Source organism: Piliocolobus tephrosceles, chromosome 1 (genome assembly GCF_002776525.5).
Source record: "Piliocolobus tephrosceles isolate RC106 chromosome 1, ASM277652v3, whole genome shotgun sequence".
Taxonomy (NCBI): domain Eukaryota; kingdom Metazoa; phylum Chordata; class Mammalia; order Primates; family Cercopithecidae; genus Piliocolobus; species Piliocolobus tephrosceles.
This window is the reverse complement of record NC_045434.1, coordinates 201,896,612-201,910,016: the sequence shown is the minus strand read 5'-3', so window position 1 is coordinate 201,910,016 and position 13,405 is coordinate 201,896,612. Positions and strand designations below refer to the sequence as shown.

Genomic DNA, 13,405 nt, shown 5'->3' with positions numbered 1-13,405 from the left:
CTCCCAGGTTCAAGAGATTCTCCTGCATCTGTCTCCTGAGTAGCTGGGACTACAGGCACCCACCACCACGCCTGGCTAATTTTTGTATTTTTAGTAGAGACGGGGTTTCACCATGTTGGCCAGGCTGGCCTCGAACTCCTGACCAAGTAAACCGCCCGCCTCAGCATCCCAAAGTGCTAGGATTACAGGTTTGAGTCTCCACACCTGGCCTTTTCACTATTTTGACATTTGCACTGATAGTGCAGAAGCAATGGTGAGTAAAACTGCTGTCAGCTTACCACAGATAAACGCAGAGGCACAAAAATGTGGTTATTGTCTTCTTTACTGCTATGTACTTATGGTTTTAAAAAAGACTACCAATTCACTTAGAATGCCCTTGATAAAGTTCTAAAAACTATCTCAACTTCTGAATATGTGTCTTTAGAATATTTTATGGGATGAAACAGGAAGAACACATAATCTGTATCTGCTACATATGCAGACATGATGGTATCCAGGAAAAGCACTTGTGTAATTGTTAGAGTTATGAGCTGAATTAGCTGCACTTTTTTTCTTCTTCTTTTTTTTTTTTGAGACGGAGTCTCATTCTGTCACCTGTCACCCAGCCTGGAGGGAGTACAGTGGTGTGATCTCGGCTCCCTGCAACCTCCGCCTCCCAGGTTCAAGCGATTCTCCTGCCTCAGCCTAGTAGCTGGGATTGCAGGCATGTGCCACCATGCCCAGCTAATTTTTTGTATTTTTACTAGAGACTGGGTTTCACCGTGTTAGCCAGGATGGTCTCGATCTCCTGACCTCGTGATTCACCGGCCTCGGCCTCCCAAAGTGCTGGGATTACAGGTGTGAGCCACTGCGCCTGGCCTGGAATACTTCTTTTACTTGAAGAAATAACTGAGAGCTAACCTACTGGTTATGAGGTAGACAGCATCTTGAAAATGAACTAGAGCCGGCCATGTCAAAAAACAATAGTATTTGTTGCCAATGATAAAATTCAAACTTTCAAGAGAAAATTTAAATTCTGAAAAACTTGTGTCTATCACTATGAGTTTGTTATTTTCCCAATATTTAAATACTGTTCTTATAAGATCAGTGGCCGATACCAATGACTGTGATTTTTGTTATCGTATATAATGAAATGCCAACATTTGGAAAATCTACATAACTGCAAGCCACTGTTTTTCAAATGACCAATGTATTGTGCTACAAAATTATGTTGGATTAAAATATCTATTCAAAGTTCAACAAATTTTAAGGTAACACAGACCAAGAAATTCACTGATTATGGTTTCAGGTTCCACATGGCAATTAAACTTTAAAGAATTTATCACAAAACAAATAATGTTAACAGACCATATGAACAAAGGACACAAACCACACAATCATCTCAACAGACACTGAAAAAGCACTTGACAAATCCAACAGCCATTCATGATAAAAAAAAAAAAAAACAACTCCCAGGAAACTAGTAGCATAGAAGGGAACTTGCTCAACCTGACAATAGGCATCTATGAAAAACCCACAGCTAACTTGTGAAAGACTGAATGTTTTCTCTCCAGGATGTGGAACAAGGCAAAGATATCTGCTGTTACTACTTCTATTCAACACTGTAATGGAGGTTAGTCTAGAGCAATCAGGCAATCAGAAGAAGTAAAAGACATACAGACTGGAAAGAAACAACTAAAATGCTCTTTATTTGCAGATAACGGATCCTGTATATAGAAAACTGTATGGAATTCACAAAGAAACTACTACAACTGGTGAGTTTAGCAAGGGTGAAGGACACAAGAGCAACGGACAAATCAATTGTATTTCTATAGGTTAGCATTAACAACCTGAAAACGAAAATTAGAAAACACTTCCACCATTCATGACAGCATGGAAAAAGAATAAAATACTTGGCAATAAATTTAGCAAAAAAAATTCAAGACTCGTACACCGAAAACTACAAAAGACTACTGGGAGAAATTAAATAAAGAGACCTTCTGTGTCATGGACTGGAAAACTCAACATTGTAAAGATAGTGAGTCTCCCCAAATTGATCTATAGGTTCAATGCAATTCCTACTAAAACTCCAGCTGTTTGTTTTTTGGCAGAAATGGACAATTTGTGTGGAACTGTACAATATCCAGCATAGTCAAAACATTCCTGAAAAAGTTAGAGGGCTTATAATTCCAAATTTCAAAATTCACTATAAAGCTACATACAGCCAATAAGACAGTGGAGTACTGGCATGAAGGATACACATATAGAACAACAAAAGACAACTCAGAATCCAGAAATAAACCCTTGTATTTATGGTCAACTGATTTTCATAAGATGCTAAGGCAATTCAATAGGGAAGGGACAGTCTTTTCAATAAAAGGTGCTGGGATGATCAGATACCCACATGCAAAAAGATAAATTATACCCTTACCTCACATTATAAACAAAACAATATAGATCACAGACCTAAATTTAAAAGCCAAAACTATAAAACTCCAAAACATAGGAGTAAATTTTCATTACCTTTACTTAGGCAATGTTTCCCAGATAACCATAAAACTGCAAAAGCAATTTTTAAAAATGATAAATAGGACTTCATCAAAATTTAAACACTTCAAAAGATACTACTGAGAAAGTCACAGGAGAAAAAACTTGATGGGACTTTATATCTAGAGTAATGAATTCTTATAGCGAATAACTCCATTTTAAAAATGGGCAAAAGATCTGAATACACATTTCACTACAGAAAATAAACAAATGGCCTTAAGCACAAGAGATGCTCAACATCAGTAACTATTAGGGAAATGCCAATCAAAACTACAATGAGATACCCTATATCCACTAGTATGACTATAATAAAAAAGAGTAACAAATGTTCAAGAGGATATGGAGAAAATTGAGCCCTGGTCAGGTGCGGTGGGTCACACCTGTAATTCTAACACCTCGGGAAGCTGAGGCAGGCAGACTACTTCACTGAACCCAGAAGTTCAAGAGCAGCCTGGGCAACATGGTGAAACCCCGTATCTATAAAAAACAGAAAAATTAATCAGGCATGGTGGTGCACTCCTATAATCCCAGATACTAGGGAGGCTAAGATGGGAGGATCAATTGAGCCAGGGAGGTAGAGGTTGCAGTGAGCTGAGATCACACCACTGCACTCTAGCCTGGGTGACAGAGTGAGATCCTATCTCAAAACAAAATAAAACAAAATGACTTGACCCCTTATAAACACTGCCAGTTTCTTAGAATATAAATTTACCATATGGCCCAGCAAGTCCTGAAAACATATCCACACACAGACTTGAACATAAATGTTCATAGGCAGTATTATTCATAATTAGCTGAAAAGTAGAAATAATCCAAATGTCCATCATCATTTCATGAATGGATAAACAAAATGTGACATCCATAGAATGAAATACTATTGGACAATAAAAAAGAATGAAAGTACTGGTACATGCTGCAACGTGGATAAAATTCAAAAACATCAAGGTAAAAGAAGCCAGACACAGAAGATCACATAGTACATGATTCTATCCACATGAAACATGAAGAAAATGCACATCTGCAGACAGAGAACAGACTAGAGGTTGCCTGAGGTTGCTTTTGGAATAGGGAGTGACTGCAAATGGTTACAAGGGATCTTTTTTGGGTGACAGAAATGTCCAAAAATTGGACTGTAACAGTTGTACAACTCTATAAAGTTACTAAAAATCACTGGGTTATAAACTGTAATTATATAAATTAAATTGTATATGGTATGTAAATCGACCTCAATAAAGCTGTTAAAAAATAACAATTTGTTGAGTTTTGGTGTAGTATGAAATAATAATTTCTACAACTATTTGAAAGTTATCTTAAAATATTCCATCATTTTCTAACTGTATTTCTGTGTGAGGTTAGATTTGCTTCAAATAAGTAACCCGAAATAAACTGCAACAGATACTAGCTGTCTTCTGTTATGCTACACGTTAAAGACATTTGCAAAAATGTAAACAGTGCCTGATGACTTCTCATTAAAAAAAAAATTGGGGAAGACAGATTATAGGCTCACACCTACAATCCCAGCACTTTGGGAGGCTGACGCTGGAGGATCGCTTGAACCTGGGAGATAGAGGCTACAGTGAGCTGTGATTGTGCTACTGCACTCCAGCCCGGGAAACAGAGCAAAACGCTGTCTCAAAAAAAGGGCTGGGAGGTGAAGGGGAAGGAGAGTTATTTTTCACTAAAAAATATGTAATTTACGTTAACATGTAATGGGTTTTCTACTATCATTTTAAAGTAAATCAATAAATATTTAAATTTTTCCTCAGTTAATTTTTTTTTTTTTTTTTGAGATGGAATCTCACTCTGTCACCTAGGCTAGAGCACAGTGGTGCGATCTCGGCTCAATGCAACCTCCACCTCCCGCATTCAAGTGATTCTCCTGCCTCAGCCTTCCAAGTAGCTGGGACTACAGGCACGTGCCACCACGCCCAGCTCATTTTTGTATTTTTAGTAGAGACAACGGGGTTTCACCAGGCTAGTCTCGAACTTCCAACCGCAGGTTGGATCCACCTGCCTCAGCCTCCCAAAGTGCTGGGATTACAGGTGTGAGCCACCACACCCAGACCTCAGTGTTAGTTTCTAACATAGTAAATGTTGACAGATACAACCCACATAAACAAAAATTATTTGAGGTTCCTCAATAAATTTTTACAGTATAAGGAGGTCCTGAAACCAAAAACTTTAAAAAGCACTTCTCCACAACCAGGCCTCTGATTTCTAACCTGGAATGTCCCTGAAGCACCTTTGCCAGTTATCTGTTCTAACTGGCCTCTCTCTACTGCTCTCTGCAGAGCGTTCTTCAACAGCTGAGGCCTGCAAAGAAAAACAAACAAACAAAAAAACAGTGATAAATACATTAATGAAAGAAAAATATAAAGAAAGAGATACAGGGTTATTCCCAGATCAAGAGTTCTGATTACTATTATTATCATTACTTTTTTTGAGATGGAGCTTCACTCTTGTTGCCCAGGCTGGAGTGCAATGGCACAATCTTGGCTCACTGCAACCTCCACTTCCCAGATTCAGCAATTCTCCTGCCTCAGCCTCCTGAGTAGCTGGGGGATAACAGGCATGCGCCACCACGCCCAGCTAATTTTGTATTTTTAGTAGAGACGGGGTTTCTCCATGTTGGTCAGGCTGGTCTCGAACTCTTGACCTCAGGTGATCTGCCCACTTTGGTCTCCGAAAGTGCTGGGATTACAGGTGGGAGCCACCATGCCCAGCCTCTGATTACTATTATAGGTATTAGCTTTGTTAAAATGAAAAAAAGTAGTAACAAATTGCTGGCATCCTTAACAAGAGGTACTCTTTTCTTTCAAGTAAAGAAGCTAAGTCATTATCTATACATACAGAATCTCATACCATATAGAACCAATTTCTAAAATGCCAACACACTCCAAAAACCCACCCACCACTGGTTGCTATTGGACCACAACCATGATCAAACTGAGTAATCAAGCAAAGGATGGATATCTTAAAAGTCTCATTCAACTATGAAATTCTCTGAGGCCAACTGTGAACACCGGCCTGTCAGAAATGCATACACGAAATTAAGAAAATCAAGAGAACTCTTGAAATAACTAAGAGTTGAAAATTAAGAATCTAAGAGGTCTCCAAATAAATTAGTATGTTTAGAGAAAAGTATAGGGTATAATACTGGATCTTGGGCTGTGCTCACTTTTTGATGCAAATAGAGAAAAGCCAAAAACAGAGTATGAGTTACATCTTACATGAGGATTTTTTTTTTTTTTTGGATACAGGGTCTCGCTCTGTTGCCCAGGATGTAGTGCAGTGGCAAACCATGGCGAGCTGCAGCCTCAATCTCCTAGGCTCACACAAATCCACCTGCCTTGGGCTCCCAAGTAGCTGGGACTAGCTGGGTGTATAGTGTGTGCCACTATGCTTGGCTAAATTGATTTTTTGTTGTTGTTGTTGCTGTTTTGGTAGAGGTGGAGTCTCACTATGTTTCCCAGGCTGGTCTTCAACTCCTGGCCTCGAGCAATCCTCTCACTAAGGCCTCCCAAAATGCTGGGATTACAGGCATGAGGCACCACGTCTGGCTGAAGATTAGATTTTAACATTTGACTTCTAACGCCATATGACAGACCTAAAAAATTTCAAAAGACACCTTCTTCAAGGCCAACTCAGAGTCTCTGTGTACCCAATATGTCCTTCTAGGGTTGCAAAAAAATCACTGTTATCAAATTAAGAAGGTAATTTGCATGTTATATAAAAAACCAATGTCTTGGCCGGGCACGGTGGCTCATGCTTGTAATCCCAACACTCAGGGAGGCCAAGGCTGGCGGATCAGGATGTCAGGAGTTCGAGACCAGCCTGGCCAACACAGTGAAACTGTGGCTCCACCAAAAATATTTTAAAAATTAGCCGGGCGTGGTGTCAGGCAACTGTAGTCCCAGCTACTTAGGACGCTGAAGCAGGAGAATCATTTGAACCCAGGAGGCAGAGGTTGCAGTGAGTTGAGACTGTGCCATTGTAATCCAGCCTGGACAGCGGAGCAAGACTCTGTCTCAAAAAAAATAAAAAACAAAACAAAACAAAAAACATGATGTCTTTAAATATTAGAATCCTGTTTAGCATGCTGTGATGGTCATACTATGAGAAGTTGGAACTGAGACTAATAAGAATAATATTAGTTGAACATTTACTAGGTGCCAAGGACTATTCTAAGTGCTTAGTACAGACTAAGAAACTCAAACTCCATGAGTTAAACATTTTTGTTTTTTCTTTTTTTTTGAGATGGAGTCTTGCTCATCGCCCAGGCTGGAGTGCAGCGGCGAGATCTTGGCTCTCTGCAACTTCCGTCCCCCAGGTTGAAGTGATTCTCCTGCCTCAGCCTTCCGAGTAGCTGGGACTACCGGTGCCTGTCACCACGCCCAGCTAATTTTTTGTATTTTTAATAGAGACGGAGTTTCACCGTGTTAGCCAGGATTGTCTCAATCTCCTGACCTCATGATCCGCCTGCCTCGGCCTCCCAAAGTGCTGGGATTACAGGCGTGAGCCACCGCACCCGGCCCATTTTTTTTTTTTTTGAGAGAGGATCTCACTGTGTCACTCAGGCTGGAGCGCAGTGGTATGATCACGGCTCACTGCAGCCTCGATCTCCCAGGCTCAAGCAACCCTTCTGCCGCCTCAGCCTCCCGATTAGTTGGTACTATAGGCACATGCCACTACACCAGCTAATTTTTGTTATTTTTTTTGTCCACTATGTTGCCCAGCCTGGTCTCGAACTTGTAGGTTCAAGCGATCCTCCTGCTTCGGCCTCCCAAAGTGCAGGGATTACATGTGTGAACAGCAGCACCTGACCGGCAGAGAGGTTTTGGTTGGTCTTTATCAACCAAATACAATGTGTGGGCTATGTTAGGAAAAACAACTGTAAAATATCATTCTGGAGACAACTAGGGACACCTGAACATGGACTGGGTACTAGATAATAATAAATTATTAATTTTGTTAAGAATGATTTAAGTGGCCGGGTGAGGTGGCTCACGCCTGGAATCCCAGCACTTTGGGAGGCTGAGGCAGGCACATCACCTGAGGTCGGGAGTTCGACACCAGGCTGACCAACATGGAGAAACCCCATCTGTACTAAAAATACAAAATTAGCTGGGTGTGGTGGCGCATGCCTATAAACCCAGCTACTTGGGAGACTGATGAGGCAGGAGAATCGCTTGAACTCGGGAGGTGGAGGTTGCAGTGAGCCAAGATCATACCACTCACTGCACTCCAGCCTGGGAAACAAGAGCAAAACTCCATCTCAACAAAAAAAGAAGAACGATTTAAGTATGATGGCTAATATTCTCTATGTTTCTTTGTACATGTTTGAAAATTTCCAAGATAAAACATTTAAGAAAGTATTAAGGGCTCCTTCTGTCATATGAAGATACAATGAGAAGAAGGCAATCTGCAACCCAGAAGAGGCCCTCACAGAACCCAGCCATGCTGGCACCCGGATCTCAGACTTCGAGTCTGCACAACTGTGAGAAATACATTTCTCTTGTTTATATGCCGAAGTAACAACAATAATAAAAATAGTCAAGGCAGATCTTTGGTGATGATATTAGACTAAAAACTTAAGGAAGTAAAGGAACTGGCAAAGTGGCTTATGGGGAAAAAGCCATTCAGGTAAAGGGAATGCAACAGAAAGGCTGTGAGACCAGTAAGGGAGTGAATAGTAGTAGTTTAGGTCAGAGATACAAGGGAATGTAGTGCCTTGTATTTAAAGGCACTTTTAAAGATTGATTTTTTTGTGTGTTTGTTTTCCCCCTGACACAGAGTCTTGCTCTGTCGCCCAGGCTGGAGTGCAGTGGCGCAATCTTGGCTCACTGCAACCCTGCAACCTCTGCCTCTCGGGTTCAAGCAATTCTCCTGCCTCAGCCTCCTGAGTAGCTGGGATTACAGGCATGTGCCACCACCACGCCCGGCTAATTTTTGTATGCTTAGTAGAGATGAGGTTTCACCATGTTGGCCAGGATGGTCTCGAACTCTTGACCTCGTGATCCACCCACCTCAGACTCCCAAAGTGCTGGGATTACAGGCGTGGGCCACCACAACCAACCCTAAAGACTGATTTTTTACCTGTGAGGGGGTTGGGAAGACATGAATGTTTGAGTAGAAAGGCGACATGACACTGGGCACAGTGGTTCACACCTGTAATCCCAACACCTGGGTGGCCAAAGCAGGAGGATCACTTGAGGCCAGGAGTTAAAGACCAGTCTGGGCAATGTAGGGAGACTGTCTCTATAAAAAACTTAAAAACTATTAGCTGCATGTGGTGACACATTCCTGCAGTCCCAGCTACTTGGGAGGCTGCAGTGGGAGAACTGTTTGAGCCTAGGAGTTTGAGGTTGCCACGAGTCGCGATCTTGCCACTATACTCCAGTCTGGGCAACAGAGCAAGACCCCAGCTTGAAAAAAAACAAAAAAAGTGACAGGCTGGGTGCAGTGGCTCACGTCTGTAATCCTTTGGGAGGCCAAGGCGGGCAGATCACTGGAGGCCAGGAATTTGAGACCAGCCTGGCCAACATGGTGAAACTCCAAATCTACTAAAAATACAGAGATCACCCGGGTATGGTGGCACAGCCTGTAATCCCAGCTACTCGGGAGGCTGAGACAGGAGAGTCGCTTGAACCCAGTGGGTGGAGGCTGCAGTGAGCCGAGATCACACCACTGCACTCCAGCCAGGGAAACAGAACAAGATTCCTTCTCAAATAAATAAATAAATAAATACATACATAAATAAATTTTAAAGTGACAGAAATCACATTTTTCAAAAAGTTTCACTCTCACTATGATGGCAAGAACATACTGAAAGGGAGCATGAAAAAAGCAGTTACGAAGTTATTGCTTTAATACAGGTGAGAGATGATGGTGGCCTGGAAGAGAATGGTAGTGATGCAGGTGATGAGTAAGTAGTATGTTTACTATTTTATTTTATTTTAGTTTTTTATTTTATTTTATATTTTATATTTTATTTTGAGATGGAGCTTCACTGTGTTGCCCAGGCTGGAATGCAGTGGCGTGATCGTGGCTCACTGCAGACTCTGCCTCCCAGGTTTAAGTGATTCTCTTGCCTCGGCCTCCTGAGTAGCTGGAACTACAGGCACGTGCCACCATGCCTGGCTCATTTTTTGTATTTTTAGTAGAGATAGGGTTTCACCATGTTGGCCTGGGTGGTCTCGAACTCCTGACCTCATGTGATCCACCTGCCTCCCAAAGTGCTGGGATTACAGGCATGAGCCACAGCACCCAGCCTGTTTATTGATATATTTTAAAGACAGAGCAAAATAACTGCTTATAGATTAGATAAAGGTGTGTAACAAAGAGAAGAGACCAGCACAAAGCCAGGGTTTTTGGTTTCAGCAAGTGGAAAGATAATACTGTCATGAACTGAAATGAAGATAATGTGGGAAATGCAGGGATTTTGGGGGGGAGCGGGCGCAGAGTGGGGATCAAGAGTTCAGTTTTTTTTTTTTTTTTTTTTTTTTTTTGAGACAGAGTCTCGCTCAGTCGCCCAGGTTGGAGTGCAGTGGTGCGATCTCGGCTCACTGCAAGCTCCGCCTTCTGGGTTCACGCCATTCTCCTGCCTCAGCCTCCTGAGTAGCTGGGATTACAGGTGCCCACTGCCACGCCCGGCTAATTTTTTGCATTTTTAGTAGAGACAGGGTTTCACTGTGTTAGCCAGGATGGTCTCAATCTCCTGACCTCGTGATCCGCCCGCCTCAGCCTCCCAAAGTGCTGGGATTACAGGCTTGAGCCACAGCGCCCGGCCAAGAGTTCAGTTTTCAACATTTAAATCAGATATCCAAGTGGTGATGTTGAACAGGCATCCGTATACACGAATCTGAAGTTAGAAGGGAGGTATGGGCTAAACTCATAAATTTGTGAATTAATAGTTTATAGCTGGTATTTAAAGCTTTGCAAGTGAAAGGAATTACCAAGCAAATGTGGACATAAAAGATGAGAGGCTTAAGGTATAACCCTGAGGGCACCTCTATATCAAGAAGTAAAGCAGAAATCCTTAGAAGATTGAGAAAGGAGGGGTACAAAGGTGTGGTGTCCTGGAAGGCAAGTAAAGAAAATGTTTCAAGCAGGTAGGAGTCATCAACTGTGTCAAATGCCATTGAGAGGGCAGTTGGTAAGGACTATGAATTGACCACTGAAATCTGCAAAGTGAGACTGACAGAAAATATTCAGGTAAAGTGGTGGGGATAAAGTCTGACTAAAGTGGGGAAAGTGGAAGGCAAGACATGGTAGATACCAAGTACAGACAACATACACTTTGGTGAAACTGTATTTTTCTTCCTCTTTTGTTTGGCCAAGCAAGAATGGCTGAATTTTCAAGTTAAATGTGTATATGACAGGACTCCATTATAATCAAGAATTAAGAGAAAATCAATATGGCTTCACATAAAAGAAAAAAGTTTCAATGGAAAAAAATTACCATTGAAAAGGCCTTCAGGCTCATTAGCACCTTTGGGTTGACAACCCATCTATTATCAGGTAAATTTTGTTTCAGCATAAGGTCATGACAGTATGTTTCAAAAGAAGGGGAGCAAAGGCACACTAGTAGCAACACACCACCTTACGTAAGTAGAGTAGAACCACAAGAAAAAAAAACGGGGGAGGATACGGTCTCCACTCACCAAAAGGCAGAGAATAAAGGGTGTGAAAGGAAAATAAGGCTTGGGATCCCCAAATCAGGAACCAAAGGGAAAGTCAAGCTGGGAACTGCTAAGGGCAAATTTGCCTCCCATTCTATTCCTAAAAAAAAAAAAGATAGCCACTAAGATAAAAAAGCTACATACCTCCCTTACAATTTGTCCACAAAGGAAAATCCTTGCAGACAAAGGACAGAAATCCAAGTCATTCATCTACTCACTGAGATAAATGCATATCTGACTGTTTCCTTTGAAAAGGTAATCAGAAACTCAAAAAGAATAAAACTGTCCTTTATTTACCTATGACCTGGAAGCCCCCTCCCTGATTTGAGTTGTCCCACCATTCCAGAATAAACCAACGTACACCTTACATATATTACTGTCTCATGTCTCCCTAAAATGTGTAAAACCAAGCTGTGCCCAGACCACCTTGGGCACAAGTTTTCAGGACCTCCTGAGGCTATGTCACAGGCACAACCTTAACCTTGGCAAAATAAACTTTCTAAATTGACTGAGACCTCTCTCAGATAATTTGGGGTCACACAAGGGAGATAAAAGTGAAATCTGAGCCCCAGTGTTGCAGGTGGGGCCTAGTGGGAGGTGTTTTGAGTTACAGGGATGGATCCCTCATGAATGGCTTCGTGCCTTCCTGGTCGTAATGAGCAGATTGTTTAAAACAACTGGTTGTTTTAAGAGTGTGAGATCTGGTTAAGAGTGTGGCACCTTTCCCTCCTCTCTTGCTCCCTTTCTTGCCATGTGATACGATAGCTCCTCCTTCCACCATGATTGTAAGTTTCCTGAAGCCCCCACTAGAAGCAGATGGCTGCACTATGCTTCTTGTACAGGCTGCAGTTACCATGAGCCAAATAAACTTTATTCTTTATTAAAGAACAGTGAAATGTTTCCATCTTTAAACGCATCATACAATGCATTTTTGATCCACAATTGTGTCTGCCTACTACCACTACACTCAGCATGTAAGAAGCAGGAAAATACCAGCACATTAATTCATTAATTTAGAACTTTCTGCTTCAATGATTCCCTTTTCTTTTGCACTATTTCACTAGCTCTTTAATTTGGCACTCTGATGACCACTACTGATTTGCTGAAAATGTGGCTTCTGGACTGAAATCTCAGCAATTCTAAATGTATGCCTCAGTAATGCAAGTAAATACTGGTACTAGACTGTATCATAACATTGTGCACTGAATATAGTAGTCTTCTGTAGACAGAAATCTGGATTAAACATAATATTCTAGAAGTCATCTCACACAAACACTCAGTCTGTGAATTACAAATTTAAACAAATTGATATATCTGCATGAATCTACAACTGAGCAAATGTGACAATCTAAATGATCTCTCAAGACGTTAAGTGGCAAATTTTACATACGAATTACTAACAAAATTATCTCAGAATTTTAAGCTGCATGTTTAAATGATGAAAACATTCTGCTATTTCTGTGTAAAGGTGTTATTGAAGTCTGAATTCTCATAAAATATATACATGATGTATATGTATGTATGTATATATCATATATCTATAATGTTTTTTGAGACAGAGTCCCACTCTGTCACCCAGGCTGGAGTGCTAGGATTATAGGCGTGAGCCACTGTGCCCAGCCTAAAAGTACATTTTAACCCAATACCAGACCCAAAAACTGTACCCAGATGCAATTTTTCTTCCTGTTTTTGTAAATACTAACATTCTTCTCCCCAACACATACGATTTCATTTGTGTAAAGTATTTCTACAATAAAATGAAATGTCTTGTACTCATTTATATCAGAAATTGAAATAGTATTTTCTTCACTTTTTTTTTTCTTACAACTCTGAAGCTTTTTATCCTTTTATCATAGACTTTTCAAACACTTTCAAAATGAACTTTATGCATTTCTTTCTGGTGCTGTACTTCATTCTTTAGTTACTAAAGGCTAAGAATAAATTAGGACCTTTAAAATCTACACTCCTTTTTACTTTTATGTGTTTTCTTTTTTTTTTTTTTTGAGACAGAGTTTCACTCTTGGTGCCCAGGCTGGAGTACAATGGTGCAATCGTGGCTCACTGCAAACTCCACCTCCTGGGTTCAAGCAATTCTCCTGCCTCAGCCACCTGAGTAGCTGGGATTGCAGGTGCCCACTCCCACACCCAGGCTTTTTTTTTTTTTTTTTTTTTTTTTTTTGTGAGAGCTCGCCCCTTGC

General features: G+C 41.0%; 1 protein-coding gene across 12 annotated transcripts in view; it reads right to left on the bottom strand.

The window, feature by feature from the left end:
• HP1BP3 (heterochromatin protein 1 binding protein 3) overlaps window positions 1-13,405 on the bottom strand; it is a 47,510-nt gene that overhangs the window by 10,373 nt on the left and 23,732 nt on the right. For all 12 annotated transcript variants that reach the window (XR_004228624.1, XM_023219754.2, XM_023219761.2 and 9 more), the window contains one exon: window positions 4,749-4,839. Coding sequence is in view for 11 of the 12 variants with exons in the window: in XM_023219754.2 (XP_023075522.1) it covers window positions 4,749-4,839 (91 nt within the window). In the remaining variant the exon portion in view is untranslated. The remainder of the gene's footprint in view (window positions 1-4,748; window positions 4,840-13,405) is intronic.